Below are 17,464 nucleotides of genomic sequence, written 5' to 3'. Positions count from 1 at the left end.
GGGGCGGCCCCAGGGGCCAGGGGCGAGGCCCGAGCCGGGAGGCGCCTTTCTGTCCCGCTGCTGCGACGGGTCGGCTCTTCGGGGAGTTTTCCGGCGCGGGTGAGTGGCGGGAGGCGGTGGGGGCTAGTCGCTTCGTTTTGGCCTCCTCCGAACACCCCAACTCGGCCCGCCCCGGGTCCGGGGGCGGGCGGGCGAGGCGACCCTAGCGGGATGGGAAAGTGTGGGGTTCCCATCTGCTGCCTTGGGGAAGGCCTGTTTTTTGGGGGGGAGGACAGGGCACCAGGACTCCTCAGTCCTGAAAGTTGTGGAGGTTCGGCTCTCCCCCCCCCCCCGCCCCGAGGTGCAAATCCGGGGTTGCCTCCTCCAGCTCTGCGCAGAGCGAGCTCAGAATATCCCGTGACTCAGTTTGGGGTCCCGGGGTGCAACGCAGCTCCTCCCCACCCGCCTGAAAGCGCAGCTGTTTCCGGGAGGGGGGCGCGGGTGGCTGGACCCCTAAGAACAGGAGTTCTCAAAACTTTTTTTCTCTGGGCCGCACTTTCACCAAAAAAAAAATAATTGCTAGCACCACGCTGAACTTTTTCCTCGCAGAACGAAAACACAGGACGCAACTGCTTTATGATACGATCACAGACGGGACGTCCGGAAAGGATGAAATAATGCAGTCACACATGAATATTTCCCAAAATCTCATATTGATGGTCCGCCGCTCTTGCCATTCTCTCCTGCCCCGCCCTTCGAGAACCGCTGCATTCAGGACTTGCAGCAAAAAAAATAACCTAGCGATGCCTGGAGCCCCTTTGTTTCTGCACAGATTTTCACAGGCTAACAAGCAGCAGGTGCACTAAGTGTTATCCTGAGTTACAGGTATGTATATTGGGTGTGTGTGTTGGGGAGTGTTTGTGTGTAAACAGGGAGGTCAGAGAGAATTCCGCATTTCTTTTGCCTGTAACCTCACTGCTTACAATCCCTGCAACAAAATCCCTGTGTATATGTACCTATAATTCAGGATAACACTTCATGGAGCTGATGGAAGTGGACTGGATAAGACAGTGCCATAACATATTTCACTGTTCTTTCTCAAGTGTGTATGTGGGTAGGTTCAGCTACCACTCTGCACATGCTCAGAAGCTGATTCTGGAGCTAGGACCTGTTGACCACCTACCTCACCCAGCCCAGATCAAGACCCTTAGAAGAATCAGGAACTGCTCCTGCTCTCAGACAATTTTCTGGGGCTGCTTTTGCCTTTTGGGCAGGAACACAAATGCATCTTAGACACTTCCAAAATGTTTTAAATTTGGGAAAATTGCATCCCACCCGCCTGCCTCCCCACCTTGAATAATCATTTGCGTTTTTCTTCATGAGCTGCTTTGGAGGACTTTTCTAGCTGAAAGGCAGCACGGGAATAAACTTCAACATGGCTTAGCATGCTTCCGAATGCCAGCTGCTGGAGGGGAGAGTCGCTTTGGCACTTCCTGGTTAGCCATAATGCAAGCAGAATGCTGGGTGAGTTGAGCCCCTGGCCTGATCCTGCAGCCTTTTGGGATAAGTTCATGCCTCTGTTGGGTATGGAGGTTACAAGGGGGATTTTTAGGGCTGGGTGATATATTGACATATTGTCCAAAACCGGTTTGAAGTCCGTATTGTGATACCAGTTTCATCATTGTTGACCTGGTAAAAGTATCACAAATCATGATGTGTGTCTGTGCTATGCAAAAATCACAATGTGGGGAAACCTGTGAAGCCAGCCAATGTTTCTCGGTTCCTTCAGCCCCGGTTAACTCTGCCGTCTCATATGTATTCTGTAGTTGACCTCCTTTGTAATGTTTTATTTTGAAATATTTAAGATAACATTTAAGTTTTCTGTTAATTATGTTGCTTTGACTGTATACTCGATTGTTTTATTGATGTTTTAAAATGCTGTAAACCGCTTTGAGGTTTTTCTTAAAAATATAAAGCAGTATAGAAATGAAATTAATAATAATAATAATAATAATAATAATAAAACCTCTGCCGTCTCAGCTCCCCCTGCCTCATGCAGGGGGGCAGCGAATCACAAGGGCAGGCGCTGGCAAAAATCACAATGCGGGGAAAACTGTGAAGCCAGCCGATGTTGCTTCACAGCACCGTCCTTATTTCAGACATCGTGATATATCATGGCGTCATGATGTTTAGTTGATGACATATGGCGATGGGGTCACGAAGAGTCGGACATGACCAAACGACAACAACAATATTGCAATGTTGAAAACCAGACATCACCCAGCCCTAGAGATTATTGTTAATTTATTTCTAAATTGGGATTTCAAACCAGGCCTTCCCCATGGGCTCCCAAGGGTGGGTTATGTACAGTGCAATGCAAGGAAACTGTGTAATGCAGAATCATTTCTAGGCTGTAAGTTAGGCTGCATCAGGAACAAATGAGAACAGTGGCAACGGCGGCTGCAACAGCAGGGAGGTTTTTAATCTCATCCTGCACACACACACACACACACACACACCAGACACCTGTGCAGAAAGGTGCACCTTAACCTACCATTGAAATGTGGCCGGGTGCTCTTTGGAGGGGGGGTCACGCCACACCTTGAATGCCCCCCCTCCTGCGCCACCACTGACCCTCCAGATCTGCAAATAATGAGAGTAACTCGTAATAAAATAGTTGCTTTTATTTTATAGCAAAACTAGGAATTCCACATGCTATTTACAACAGGCCAAAGGTGTTTTATTTCAAGTACAACAAAATGGATCAGGACATCGAAACAACTCTTTTTATTATTATTATTATTTTACAGGACTGGACGCCACAAAGCGAAGAAACTCGCACACTCTAGGACTGATGCTGGCGGAAGGGGGTTCTTTTTTTGGACGCGTGCAGACTGCTTCCTTCGCCCCCATCCTACCCTCCCCCCCCCCCGGCTTGCTCTCCGGAAACCCGCCCTGGTGGACCCTTTCAGGTACAGCTTTAGATGGTCATGGACTTACACAAGTAGGTATCGACACAGCATGCTCAAAGTCTCCCCCTGCCCAACTTGTTTCTGGGTGCAGGGTGCCTGTGGAGCTCAAGGTGCCCCCCGCCTGGGTGCTGGAAGGAACGGCTCAGGGTTTGTGGTAAGGCAGTTTGTGGTCAGGAACCTCTCTGTCTCTGTTTCTGCTGCCCTGTCCTCCTCCGTCTCAGCCAGGGAATCTTTTCGTTCTGGGCAGAACTCCATGGGGAGAGGGGCGGAGGCAGCAGCAGAGAGCCTCTGGGCCCCCAGCGCTTGAGGGGGAGGAGTGTGGATTTTGTGGCAATTTTGCCTCTTCCACCTGATTTAAGGCGGTATAAACCTCAGCCAGGCTCTGGAGCCAAAAGTCTGCCCCAAGGGGCCGGGAAACCCCCCCCTGGCTCCTTTTAAACATTGGTTTCAAATTTTATTTAGCTTCCAGCCTGGTTCTTTAGATTCCCATGCCTACTAAGCAAAGGAAAGTTTGGTTTGAGCGGGAGGGTTTGTAAACTGAACACAAGTGAACTGGGTTAATTTAGGTCTGTGAGAATAAGTCCTCCTCTCGGAGTTTTTGAGGGCAAATACTCCTCCATGTTTGTGGCTTCTCACACGCTTTTCTTTGAACGGGGTTGCAGCCAGGAAATTGGGGTGGGGGGAACTTCTGTGTCACATCTCTTACCCCCTCCGCTTTTGGTAGGCTAAATATTGGATGAGCAAAGAAGGGCAAGGTTTTTAGCAGCTATGTTAGGTTTCCAAAACATGTCTGTGTTTTAAAGGGCGGGCTGGACTAGATGACCCTTGGGGTCCCTGCCAGCTCTACAATTTTAGGATTCTGCTATTCTTCTTGTTGCAGATAAAAGGGGTGTTATCTCTGTATCCAGCTGTGTGAGGAGCTTTTGCAGTGCTCAGAGCCTCACTCTAGGCCAGGGATTCCCAAACATGGGTCTCCAGCTGTTTTTTGGACTACAATCCCTTCCACTAGTCTTGCTAGCTAGGTATGATGGGAATTGTAGTCCAAAACCAGCTGGAGACCCAAGTTTGGGAAACACCGGTCTAGGCTTTTGCTAGAGTAAACCACTCCCTACTGCCCTGCTCAGGGTGCAGGATCAGGTCCTGTTGGGTCCTCGCTTTCAGTGCCACCTGGCGGCCTTCATTATCACAAACACCTGGGGAGATGTGGCTGTAATTATTCATTCCTCTCTCTCTCTCTCCCCTCTCCATTTTTTTGGGGGGGCTCCTCTCTTGAGTGTGCTGTAAAACTGTGCATGTGCGTAGCCATGGGGGGTGGGGCAGCTGCCCTCCCTAAATCAAGCAAATCAATAAAAATACTTAACTATCTGAGGTTCTGCCCCCCCAACATGAAACTTGCCCTCCTAATAAAAATACTGGCTGTGCCCATGAAATTGTGCGGTTTTGGGGGGTTGGAGGGGGCTGTTTCCAAAGGGGGCAGGAGGGAGATCCAGACAGAGGTGGTGGTTTCAACTGGAAACCCCTTAGGATTTGCAGCGTTACACCTGGAATGCTTGCTTCGAGGCTGCCCCCAAGGAAGGAGAGGCCAAGAAAGGGGGGGTCCTTGACAATTTTGCATTGACAGGGTGGCTGCCTGCTCTTTTGTACCGCTGGGACAGGCGGATGGGGGGGTGGCTGCATGGGGAGCTCCGACTTGACTCACTGCAGCGGAAAAAGAGTTGTCCCTCTGTCTGAACGCTCCTTGGCAGCTTTCATTCCGCTCTGGAGGCCAGATATTTGAGATGCGCACCTGATGAGGGTGTGGGCAGGGGGAGGCGGCTTGGTGTCCAGGGTGGGGGGTGAGGAGGCAACCAGGTAGCTGGCTGAGAGGAGGAGGAGGAGGAGGGTGGGGTCGCAACCGAGCTTCCTCCGCGTGGACCTTTCGCTCGGTGGGGGAGACTCTGTTCTCCTGACTCATGCAAGAACCTGAATTTCATGTCGGAAACACGGCGGATGGCAAAGTTTCTTTGGGCGGGGGGCGAGGAGAGGGGCGGGGGGACCCCCGGGCGGCCCTCACTGGAAAGCCTTGGGGCGCTTCATCAGCATCGTCTCGATGTAGTTCTGCAACTCCTCGTCCTCGCCGCCGTCGTCCTCCTCGCGGGTCTGGCCGTCGTCGTAGAACTCCTCCCGGGGCACCACGGGGCCGGGGAGCGGGCCGCGGAAGCGCGCGTAGGGCGGAGGCTGGAAAGTCCGCGGGTTGATGTAGTTGGAGATCTTGTTGCTGCCCGCGTAGTTGCTGACGCCGCCGCCTCCTCTGTGGCCGCCGCTGCCTCCGCTGGGCCGGGCCGGGTACCATTTGGGCGCCGGATACTCGTCCCCTTTCAGCACCTCGTTCCAGGCCGCCTCGTTCTGCTTGGGGAGGCGGCGGTGGTGGTAGGACTTGTAGTCCGCCGGAGGGTAGTAGGGCTTCTGCGGGGGCCGCGGCTCCGGGCGGTAGACGGCGTAGGCGGGCGCCTTCTTGGGCTTGTTGCGCGCCGGCGGCGGCGGCAGCGGAGGGGCCCCGGGCCCTTTGGCCTTGCTTCCCGCGGGGGCCACTTCGGGGACCTCCTTCTTCTTCTTCTCCACGTTGTTGATGATGTCGATGACGTCGTCGGCGGGCAGGTGCAGTTTGCTGGACAGCTCGATCAGGCGGTCGATGGTGTTGGGGTCGATGTCGTCGTCGTCCTCCTCCTCCTCCTCGACGGGCGCCTCGTTGGAGCGCTTGTCCTCGGCCACGTTGCCCTCTTCATCCTCGAAGAGTAGCCCGCTGCCCTTGCGGCGGATCCCGCTCCGCTGCGGCTGCTCCTCCTCGTCGTCCTCGTCTTCCTCCTGCGCGTTGGCCCCCTGGCGCCCGTCCTCCTCCTCCTCGCCGTCCTTCAGCAGGTACTGGAGCAGCAGGTCGGAGGCCATGTCCGCCAGGCGCTCCTCCTCGGCCGCCGCCCTCCGCGCCTCCTCCGCCTGGCGCCGGCTCTCGGCCAGCTCCTCGTAGCGCCTCTGCAGGAGCTGGTGCTCCAGGTGCTGCTGCTGGCGCAGCTTGCGCGCCCCGTCCCAGGGCTCTCCTCCCGGGGGCGCCGGGCTGCGCTTGGCGTGCGCCCTCAGCCGCTCGTACTCCTCCAGCTCCTTGAGGACGTCGTCCCGCTCCTGGGGGGCCGGCGGGCCCTGGGGGGGCTCCGCCCTCTTGGCGGCCGAGCTGTAGCGTTGCAGCTCCTCCAGCATGGACTTGAGCGCATCCAGCTCCTGCTGCCCGAAGCTTCTCTCCCCAGCCTCGCCCTCTTCTTCCTCCTGCTCCTCTTGCTTTCGGCCCCCGTCCTCGCCCGCCTCCCAGCGCGGCCCCTGCGCCTTCTTTTCCGGCTGCTCCTGCGCGTCGGAGCTCTTGGTCTGGCTGCGCACCCGCTCCTCGTTGGCGCTGGGCTCCGGGTTCAGGCTCTGCCCGTCTCTGGGCTTGCCGGCCTCTGCCTGGAGCGCTTGCAGGAGGACCGCGGCCAAGGCCTTGGGGTCCACGTCTTGGAAGAGGTCGCCTTCGTCGGGGCCGCCCCGCTTCTGGTCTTCGGCGCCGAGGGGTCCCGGCAGGATCCCCCGTCCGGCTGGAGAGTTTTCAGGCTGGGGGGACTCGCGGTCGTTGTCGCCGCCGCCGCCTGGTCGGGCCTCCTCCTCCTGCCCCCTTCCAGTGGGGAGCGCAGCAGCGCGGAGGTGGGACTGCGCCAGGAGGAGGCAGAGAGAGAGGAGCCAAGCAGCTCTGCGAAGGTGGTGAAGGCACGGCATCCTGCCACGCGGAGAGAGGTGCTGTGCAGGGGAGACAGACAAAGGCGAGGTCAGAGCGGCACGAAGTCGAGGAGACCCTCCTCCCCATTCTCTCTCTCTCTTTTCTACACAGCAGGAGACTCTTAATCTCAGGGTTCGAGCCGTAGGGCGAAAGAGCGCTGCGTTGCAGCGGGTTGGACTGGATGACCCTCAGGTCCCTTTAGAAGTCTATAATTCACGCGCACAGATTGAGTGGTTTTGTGGAAGAGCAAAAACCCCACGTGCCATGGAATCCTAGGGTTGGAAGGGACCCTGAGGGTCATCTAGTCCAACCCCCTGCAATGCAGGAATAGGCAGCCGTCCCCTGCAGGGATCGAACCTGCCACCTTGACGTTTTCAGCGCCAGGCTCTGACCAGCTGAGCTGTTCTGTGTTATGTTGTTAACACTGTTGCATCTTGCAAGTTTGCCACGGCCTTTGGCGAGACCCACAAACTTAATGAACTTGGAAAACGAAACGTCATCCCCTTGGCGGGAGGGGAGGTGCCTCGACCCACAAGCTTTGGAGGGGGCTGGCCGGGCGAGGTGACACAGCCCTGTCGCCGAGGAGGGGGTGGCGGGGTCCTCTGGCGAGCCGCTCTCACTTCCCCGAAGGAACAAGCCTCTCTTCCTTATTAGGAATTCCCATTCTGTGGGGCTGAGCCCCGCTTTTCCCTCGGAAAATGGTTTCTGCCCAGCCCCACACCAGGCGCAGCGCTCCAGCCCTCGTGTTAACATGGTCCTCTCTCGTCCCCACATCTCTCCCGCCCCCTCCCATTTTCTTAAGACCCGGCTGCATCGCGGGGTTTTGTTTCCCCCCGAAGCTTCTCGCTGCCTGAGCGGCGGAGAGGCACGTCGTGTACTGTACGCTCCTAATGGGTCTCTCATTGACAATTCCGTGCATCGCCGCCGGATTCCGGGATCCTGCTCGCCTCGTAGGGTTGCCTGCCTGCCTGCAAGCGGTGCGCGCGCGCACACAACCGGACAGCTCCTTTCGACAAAACGTCTCTCTCTGCGCGCACGTACAAAACACTACGCCATGCATCTCTCTCTCCTCCGCCCCCCCCCCGCACACTTTCCCAACTCCGCCGGGGTTGCCAAGGGATGCCACGAGACGGAAGAGCCCGCTCATCGTGCTCAGCAGAGGGAGGGGGGCAGGAGGGTGGCGCCACCCCCACTCCTCCATCGCCAGGACCATCTTCTTGGCCCCCGGCTACATTCCGGCATTCTCAGCCTAGGTGTGTTCAATTGGGGGGGGGGGGCTGCTGTTTATCGGAAGTGCATTTTGAACTGGCAGTTTTATTACCCTCGTTTTTGCCTTTTCCACCAAGCCTAGATTTTCCCCATACCGTGAGGGGAACAAGAGGCTCTTCCGTCTGAATCGTGCTGTGGAAGAGGGGAGTCTGCGGGGGTCCGCTTGCAGCTAGATCTGGGGTCCCCATAATTCTTTCCCTGCCTCCCACCCACCACCCACTTTCCTGGAGCTGCTCCTAACATCCTCATTTCATCGATTGGGGTGTTCTTTCCTACACCCCGCTATTCGGCTTTATATGGGACCGATGGGATCTTCGTTTCCCCCCACCCTGCATATAAGAGGAGTTATAGAACAAAGAAGTCCCCTGCTCGCGCCCCCCAAGCCCACCTTTTCTTCCTCAGTTATCTCTGAGCTGTGGGTCACTGGGCTGACTGGTTCTGGGGAAGCGAAAGCGTCGCCCGGCGCCTCCCCACTTCAGAGAGCGCGCGCGAAAGACCTGCTGGCTCGTCTCTCGCTCGCTCGCTCGCTCCCCCCCCCCCCGTCTCTGCAGTCCCCACACCCACCGCCCACACATGCAGGGGAGGAGATGACTGGCATCCTCAGCGCTGCCGCCGCCGCCTCCCTCTGCCGGCTGAGACCCTCCGCTGCCCCCCTCTTTCCCAACAGCCATCCACCTTTAGAAAGCTGACCCCCGCTCCAATGCCGTTGTAGCAGCCCCCGCCCCCCATTTTCAGCCCCTCTGCATAACTTAGCCCCACCCCAGTTTCAAGAGATCCTTCCCAACAACAGCCCCGGGTTCCTCGCCATCTCCAGCGTTCGCACAATTCCTTTCCAGGTCCCGATTCTTTTCCCCACAAGCGTCCCCCCCCCCATCCTCAAGTGATAGAATCCCCTGCCCCACATCTGCGTCCGTCTACCTGCCATATCTCGAAGCGGCCGAGCCCCCCCCCCCATTTCTCTCTCCCCCTCTACGACCGGCTTCCCCCTGCCGCTAGCGAATGGCGCCCGCCCCTCTTCGGGAACCGCTCCAAGTGGACCACCCTGAGCCCCGCATCTCGGGGCAACCCTCCTGCACAGCCGCGGGGGGGGGGGGAGCAGACGCCCTACTCGCCAACCGGCGGTTCCCATCCTGGAGACGCGCAGCCGCCGCCTCGCCTTCAACCACCGCTACCGAGCAGCGCTTCCTTCAGCGCCCCCCACCCTCTCTGACCATCCTTCCAGGGATGGGCGAGGCGGGCCGGGGGTTGTCTTCTAGGACCCCCGCCCCCTCTCTCCGCCTGTGTCATGACTCTGCAAGGGAGGGGGAGGTGTTACCGGCTCCGTGGCAGCTGCGCCGGCCGGGGGTCTCGGGTCCGCCCCACCCCTCTGGAGTCGCTCGGTCCGCCCGCCTGCCTGGCTCTGCCTTTTCCCCGCGCCGCTCGCTCGCTCGCTCGCCGGGGCTGCGCTGCCGTTCAGCACCTTGGAGAGCGGCTGGGCTGGGCGGCCGCTTTTGTACTTCCAGCCGGGCCCACGTGGGGGGCCCCATTGACGTCAATGTTCATTCATAAAATTCGAGCACGATTGGAGGGGAGCCCCGCGCCTGCGCAGAACCGGGGGGGTGGAGGAAAGAAAGGGAAAAAAGTCCAGCGAGCGAGGGAGCGAATGGAATGAATGAAGGGGATGAATGGGAAGAGAGTGGAGTGTTGGGTGAATGAATGACTGAAGAAGAATCGGGAGGAGGAGAGAGGGATTCGTGAATGGACCGGCGGGCTGGGAGACGGGGCCTGGGGGAGACACGGAGGACGCCTCGGCTCCAGGGCCTTGGGGAGGCTTCCCCGCCACCGCCGCCGCCGCCTCTGGCCGGTGTGGGCGCTCGGGAGCGCGCTGGCGGGCGAAGACCCCTTTGTTCCCAGGCGCCCCTCCGGGAGAACCTCTCTCTCTCCGGCGCCCTTTACCTCGGGGCCGGTGCGCGGAGGGCGCCCTTTGCGGGAGGCGCCTGTGGACGCGCACGCAGGTAACCAGGCGAGGTGGGGCGCGCTAGGAGGACGCGTGTGCTCCGCGCGTGTGTTCAGACGGGCGCTCGCCCGGAGAGTCCACGTCGCCTTTCTGCCCGCGCGCGCGCGCGCCAGTGCGGACCCGGGGCGCGCCTCCTCCTCCTCCTCCGCGCTTTAACCGGCGGGTCTCCTTCTGCGCCCTCGCCTCTTGCGAGCGATTCGATGGCGGGATGCGCTCTGGCTGGCTGGCTGGCTCTCGGTCTCCCGACGGCCCGGGCGTTTCACTCCCGGCTCCCTCCCACCTGCGCGCTCTCGCGCCTCTCTCCTTCCAGTCCCCTCTCACCGCGGTGCTCGCCCATTCATACAAAGAGCGCCCCCCCCCCAGCGCTGCATTTTAATCCTGCCCTCCATCCCTGGACGGCGCTCCTCCTCTTAGTTCCCAGGTTGATCAGCTCCCGCCCCACACTTTTCGGTGGGGGTACGTGCCACCGGGTGCTTCCAGCCCCGGGGGGTGGCAGGTGGGGAGAAGGGCAGGGGCGATGAGTCACCCTCCGCACGCTCTGCAGTCCTCTGCGTCCTTCACGCCCCCTTCACGGTCCTGGGAGTGGGGGTTGGGGTGGGCGTTGCGGTGGCTGCTGCTGCTCCGGCTGCTGCAACAGCCCCATATGTGGGCAGAGGGGAGCTTAGGGCAGGGAGAGATGCTTACAGGTGGAACCCAACACACACCTCTCCCTTTCTGACATCCCTCCAAAGATTCTGCTTCTCTCTCTGCCCCCTCCCCCAACACTGTCATTCGTGTTTTGCTGCAATGAATGAGGGGATTCATTTTGCGGCCCCCCCCCGTGCTGCAGTGGAGGGATCTACGCTGCACAATGCTGGGGGTGGGCAAGCATCGGGAAGGTCATTGACACCCCCCCCTCCTTAGCTGCAGTTGAGCAAGGTGGCTCCGTTCCTGAAGCCCTCCATGTATGCACACAACACCAAAAGGGTCTGGGGGGGGGTCTTCCTGCCCCATTTCAGCAAACTCTGCCCCTCACCCCCCACCCCAGATGCCGGGGCTCCTCAGCAGCCCAGATTTAAAACTGAAAGGGACATTCACAAATACTTGGGACACAGCAATATCTCATTGCCTGAATGAAATCCCACCTTCCCCCCCCCCCCAAGTGAAAGGTGTCTGCTTCTAGATTTTTGGGAAACCTTCTAGACCCTTTTTGGGTTGGGTAGGTTTCAGCCATGATAAACCCTCAAAGCAGAGCAACTGTCTGCATGCAAGCTGTCGAATAACATCAAATATTGGAACCCGCTGAAGATATGAAATATTCTGGATGCTAAACACAGCCCAAATTGTTGGTAGACGTGGCTGTCGAGCATTCAGCTCTAAGGAGAAGGTTTGCCAGCAGATTTTTCTCTCCTGAAATGTAGGGTTGAAACAACAGCTGTGTACATCTTGCCATTGCCTCTGTCCTCCCTGCTCCCACTGCTGGTTTCTGAAGACGTATAGACATGACGTTAGCCACAATTCATACTCGCCCTGTAACTATTTGTGTATTTTCATGCATTCTCCCCTCAAGCCAGCTCCAATCTGAATTGGAAACTGAAGACACACCAACATCCCCTTTTCAGCTCAGCTGAGATGTGGACATTTGAGCCAGCCATTGAACATATGCAGAGGGCGGCTTTGCAAACAGGAGTTCCAGGTGGGGGTGGATTGCAGGTGTGTGGGGAAGCAGACAGGTAATGCACGTCAGGTGACGATATCCCTGCTCCCCTTTCAACCCCTGGGGCGGACAGGCAGTGAGTCACTCAGTTGTACAGCACTGTGAAAATGCTACTTGAAACTTGGAAAAGAGGAAGAACCTCAGTGCAGGCAGAAAAGCTCAGTTGCTGGAGTTTTAGATTTGATATCCCGCTTTATCACTACCCTAGGGATTCTCAAAGTGGCTCACAAACTCCTTTCCCTTCCTCCCCCACAACAAACACTCTGTGAGGTGAGTGGGGCTGAGAGACTTCAGAGAAGTGTGACTGGCCCAAGGTCACCCAGCAGCTGCAGGTGGAGGAGCGGAGACGCAAACCCGGTTCACCAGATTAGGAGTCTACCGCTCTTAACCACTACACCACACTGGCTCTTGACTCTTAATCTCAGGGTCATGGGTTTGAGCCCCACATCAGGCAAAAGATTCCTGCATTGCAGGGGGTTGGACTAGATGACCCCTGAGGTCCCTTCTAACTCTACAATTGAGTGATTTTTGTCTTAAGCTGCTAAAGTATCCATAGGCTCATTTCTGCAGAGTGAAGGCTTCCTTGGAGAGAGACGCCAGCAGTCCACCATGTGGCTAGAATTATGAAACCAGAGTCCATACGTGCATCAGGACCCATGCGTTGCCATCCTGTAAGAACATAAGAGCCTAAGAACATAAGACAAACTTGCAGCTGGATCAGGCCAGGGCCCATTTCCTCTGGTTTTCAGCAGCTGAGATTCATAAGGAATTCTGCCGCCTCCTCCAAGAATCCGTCCCATTCTCTTCTAAAGCCATCTAGCTTGTTGGTTGTGGAAGGGAGTTCTGCGCCGTAACTCTTTCATTTATCTACCCTGAAGCTTCCAGCATTCAGCGTCATCAGACGTCCACAAATCCAGGTGTCACTGGAGAGGGAGGGATGCATTTATTCCTCCATGCCACGCATAATTGCATAAACTCCTGCCATGCCACCTCTTAGCCCCCAAATGCCGCAACCCCTCCTCACAGGAACAGCCCTTTATCTGGAGCGGAACAAAAATCCACCTTGCTCAACACCCTCCTGCTTTCCATGGTGGCCAACCAGGATTTGAGGGCAACGACCTTTTCTCCCTCCCTCCTTGGTATCCATACTCTTCAGGCAGCCTTTCTGTGAGGTCAGAGAGCAGGACCACAACCTCGCAGCCTGAAATGCAGTCCTGGAGGTTTTCCCAAAGGTCAGGGTCCCTCCCCTTATTGCATCACTTCCTGTGTGCAAGACTGGATCACCCTGCGTTGCACAAAGTTAAATGCAGTTACTTCCTGTGTGGCCCCGTTTAAATTCGGCAGCTCCGCCACAAGCAACAGGAGTGGAAGAAGTTCGCTGCAGCTGGATACAGCCCAGTACCTTGTTCTCTGTCAGGTGCACCAACGTGGAGAGGCTCACAAGCAGGACCTCTCTCTCCCAGCCCAAGTGGAAATGTGTGGATTTGAGACCTTCTTCATGCCCAGCAGGTGTTCTGCCACTGAGCTCTGACTCTTCTGCTTCTTCTGGGAGGACCTGCAGCCCAGTCACAGGCAGGAGACTCCAGGATATCATATCCTCTGAACTTTCGTGGCGGGAAGGGGAACAATCGAAACTTTCCCTCTTGTTTCTTCCTTCCACTACTACGCACTTTTTCTTACCTGCGATGGAGGAAGGCGTTTCTTTGCTCTCCTCCAGAAAGCAGTCCCCCTTTTGAACTGGACTGCGGATATTTGTAATAATAATAAAAATAATATTTTATTTATATCCCGCCCTCCCTAGCTGAAGCCGGGCTCAGAGCGGCTAACAACAATAAAAGTAACACAGCATTCTAAAATCAATTCAAAATCAAATTCATGGCAACCATTGGGCTAGAGTTCTGTGAGGATTACCAAAGGAGGGGGTAAATAATAAAAAAAATATTTATTATTTACCCCCCTCCTTTGGTAAACATTTAAGGATAATTGCCTGCCTGATTTTCATCACTGTGTATCTCCCCCACTTCTCCCACCCACCACGGGCCAATGGAGACCCTCTCTTGGCACAAGCCACAACTCCTTATTCTGCCCCTCCACATAGAAGAGAATTAGAAGAGTCTTCTGGATCAGGCCAAAGGCGGCCCATCCAGCCCACCACCCTGTCCTCACCGTGGCCCACCAGATGCCCTGTTGCAACACCAGCAAGCAGGACCCAAACGCAAGAGCCCTTTTCCCTCCTGGGGTTTCCAGCAACTGGGGTTCAGAAGCGTCACTGCCCCAGACCACAGAGGCAGAGCGAGGCCACTGTGGCTATTAGCCATCGATAGCCCCCTCCTCCGTGAAACAGGGTTGTTAAGACCGCGGAGACCAGAGGAGGGGTTCCTTGTTGGTTGAGTTGCCTAGATGGTACTGTGGTCTAAACCACAGGTGCTGATCAGAAGGTCAGCGGTTTGAATCTCCGTGACGGGGTGAGCTCCCGTTGCTCGGTCCCTGCTCCTGCCAACCTAGCAGTTCGAAAACACGTCAAAGTGCAAGTAGATAAATAGGTACCACTCCGGCGGGAAGGTAAACGGCGTTTCCGTGCGCTGCTCTGGTTCTCCAGAAGCGGCTTAGTCATGCTGGCCACATGACCCGGAAGCTGTACGCCGGCTCCCTCGGCCAATAAAGCGAGATGAGCGCCGCAACCCCAGAGTCAGACACGACTGGACCTAACGGTCAGGGGTCCCTTTACCTTTACCTTACTCCATAAAGGGTGAGGTGAGAAGCCATGGGTTTGGAGTGAGCAGTGAGGTCTAGAAGCTGTGAGCCTGCAGGAGGCACTAGGGAAGGGAGCCTGGGCTCAGAGGGTGGGGGGGTGAGCAGCCTCCCCACGTGTGACCCCTGGTCCCTTTCCATGCCAAAGGCTACCTGACGCCCTCCTCCAACGCCCACATTGACTCACTCACACAATCACTCCTACCTCCTCCTCCTCCTCCTTGGCCATTTCCCATCCTTTCTCCTGGAAAATTAGCAGCTCCCTCCCGGGGCTAATGCCGGATTTCCGGGCTGTCAGAGCTTAGATTGATGCCTGGTGAGTGAGTCACTCTTGCAGCAGGAGCCTCTGATTGTGTGAATGAATCAAAGGGGCTGGATCCCTGCCTGGCTGGCGTAAAGCAGGGCTGCTCTCCCTGGGTCTCTGCCTCTCTTCCTCGACTGCAGCAGGAGGGGGCTGGCCCAGAGTGAGGAGCCGCAGGTTGAGGAATTATGGGGTGGGGGTGCTGGACCTGAGGAACAGAGGGGCAGCCCAATTCAACAGAGGCCCCCGGATTCAATTTCATGCTGGGCCAGATCCAGTAGGTGGGTGGACAGATGGGAGAGGAGGGGAAGGGAATGAGTGGTCTGCTTAGGACCACTTCGCTCGCTTTCTGGCTGCTCTGTCAGCTACACCCCCTTCCTCCTATGCGGCCCACTACTCTGCAATACCTCAGCGCCCGCCCCCCCCAAAGAAACATCCACACGAAGTGAAAATCCCGTGCAAAAGAGGTCCCACCAGCCATTCACCAGGGAATAAAATCTGGCAGGTTTGCAAAGGCAAACTCCAGGCCGTGGCCCCCCAATCCCTTACAGAGGTTGCAAGGGCCACACACCCAGACAATCTTCCTGAGAGGTTTGGCCGAGGGGCTTGGAGGTAAGACTGAGGGGGGAATGCTCCCTATGGCCTTGCTCCTCCCTTCACTGCCCCCCTGTGGGTGAGCCCCTTCCCCACCTGGGCTAAATTAGGTTTTGCTGGATCAGGCCAACGGCCTATCTAGTCCAGCGTCCTGTTCTTACAGTGGCCAAACAGATGCCTCTTCTGGGAAACTCTCAAGGGGGACTTGAGCACAAGAGCAAAATTATTCCCTCCTGTGGCTTCCAGCACCTGGGATTCAGAAGTGTCACTGACTCCAGCTGTGAGGCAGAGCAGAACCTTCACAGCTAGTAGTCATTGACAGCCCTCTCCTCCTCTGTGAATTTGTCCAGGTCTCCTGTGGCAGGGAGTTCCACATGTTAACCCTGCACTGCATGAAGAAGGACTTTCTTCTATCTTCCACTGTTCAGCTCCACCGGATGCCCACAAGTCTTTGTGATAGTTGAGAGGGAGCAAATTTTTCTCTTTCCACTTTCTTCATGCCATCCATAATTTTACAAACTTCTCTCACTTTTTGTCGCTTTTTGTCGTCGGGGCTGCTTCTCGGTGGGCAGAGTGTATCTGAAGAAGTGTGCTTGCACACGAAAGCTCATACCAAGAACTAACTTAGTTGGTCTTAAAGGTGCTACTGGAAGGATTTTTTTTATTTAAACTTCTCTCACTTTGCCTCTTACTCACCCTTTCTCTAAGCTGGAAAGTCCATAACACTGCAGCCTTCATGATGGAGATGGACTGAGCTTTAAAGCTGTCAATTAAAATGTAAACCTCCTGTCCCATGTGTGTGGGAGAATTGTGAGAGTGAACAGGCTGTGAAACCCTTTTGGCAGAGTAAAAAACATGTGTGCTTTTGCAGCTTACCAGAAGCTAGGAATTAGGAAGCTACACTTTTTTATCCCTGTTTGTGGTCTGCTGACCTACCCCTCTTTGTCCCCATTGCTAAGAATGAACCACCGCTTTCAGCAAAAACAAAAAAGTTTACTTACAATTCAACGCAGACAGCAAATGCATCAAAATAGTAAGTACTTCTTAGTTACGAAATACAAAATTAATTCCAAAAAGGTGTGACCTAGAACAAATAAGATATCCAAACATGTTCTATGCAGACTTGGATCACTCTTCTCCCTTCTGTTTCCCTCTTAACACTCTCAGACTGTTTAAGTAAACAATAAAAATATAAAGCTTACTCACCTATAAGTCTTGCCAGGATTCAACAGCTCCAGTGATGAAAATCAGACAGGCAGTAATCTTGAACAATTACCAAAGCGCATAGTCCAAAAATGGTGTGCGTTCTCTTGAGGAGAGCTCACAGGGATCTTTCCCCCCATCACAGGTAAGGAGAAGAGTGTGGGAGGAAGAAGAAGTTTTCTATCCTTCCCCTTCCTGCCGCAAAAGTTTAGAGGATATGACATCATACAGTGACTCGCTAGCGGATCAATCCTCCAACAGGCAGGATATGCAGTGGGGGCTGCCTCCCCCCAGGCCCAGATGAAGAACACCTGCCTCCTCATCACACCTGCCTCCTTTTCTTCTCCATTATTCTGCTCTGGGGACTTTCTTGCCTGCCTCCACCTAGGCCCTTCCTCTTTCTGCCCATTCATTCATCCATTCACCCCCTTTCTCTTCTACCCGTTTATTCCGGTTTGCGATTCCTGCAATGGGCAAAATGACCTTTGGGTTCCCTTCCAATTCTACGATTCTAAGAAACAGCTCTCCCTCTCAGAGGCCCTGCTTGCGCTCCCCTCACATCCCTCCATGTCTCATCCACTCACCCCACCCCCCCATTCTGCCCTTCAACACAACCAGCTGCCCTGAATCCCCCCCCATACACATCTGCCTGCCTCCCTCTGAACCTTTGACCTCTTCTGCCCTTCCCCAAAGTGTATGGACTTTTGCGATGGGGGTGGCAGCAGATTTCCAGCCTCCCCACAGCCCAGGAATATTTTTTCGGGGTTTTTTTTTTTTTTGGTAAACAAATAAGCTGTGATTTTTTGCACCCATCAAGAATAACAGACTCCTGCGAAGATTATTTATGGCACTAAACACTCTCTGCGAGAAATCAGAAGTCATGAGTCAGAGGCCTGGGGCGCTCCTCTGTTCGTTGAGCAGAGAG

At 55.7% G+C, this 17,464-nt stretch overlaps 1 protein-coding gene and 1 long non-coding RNA gene across 3 annotated transcripts; one reads left to right on the top strand and one right to left on the bottom strand.

Annotated features, from left to right (window-relative positions):
- Positions 1-2,894, top strand: LOC308461735. The gene is made up of 3 exons (XR_013978961.1): positions 1-99; positions 589-864; positions 2,790-2,894. It is a non-coding gene; the product is annotated as an uncharacterized lncRNA (long non-coding RNA).
- On the bottom strand, positions 2,646-9,406 carry VGF (VGF nerve growth factor inducible). Of its 2 annotated transcripts, none has more exons than XM_080978855.1 (2): positions 9,314-9,406; positions 2,646-6,749 (listed from the first exon to the last, which is right to left on the bottom strand). In XM_080978855.1, the coding sequence occupies exon 2, from the start codon at positions 6,726-6,728 to the stop codon at positions 5,001-5,003; it is 1,728 nt and encodes a 575-aa protein (XP_080834981.1). In that variant the 5' UTR covers positions 6,729-6,749; positions 9,314-9,406; the 3' UTR covers positions 2,646-5,000. The 2 variants fall into 2 exon arrangements, with proteins under 2 accessions (XP_080834981.1, XP_080834982.1); XM_080978856.1 differs by lacking the exon at positions 9,314-9,406 and adding an exon at positions 8,387-8,485.
- Positions 9,407-17,464: the final 8,058 nt, after the last annotated feature.

The sequence above is a fragment of the Podarcis pityusensis genome, assembly GCF_964106645.2.
Source record: "Podarcis pityusensis genome assembly, chromosome: 13".
NCBI classification, from domain to species: Eukaryota; Metazoa; Chordata; class Lepidosauria; order Squamata; family Lacertidae; genus Podarcis; species Podarcis pityusensis.
This window is presented reverse-complemented; position numbering and strand designations above follow the sequence as displayed.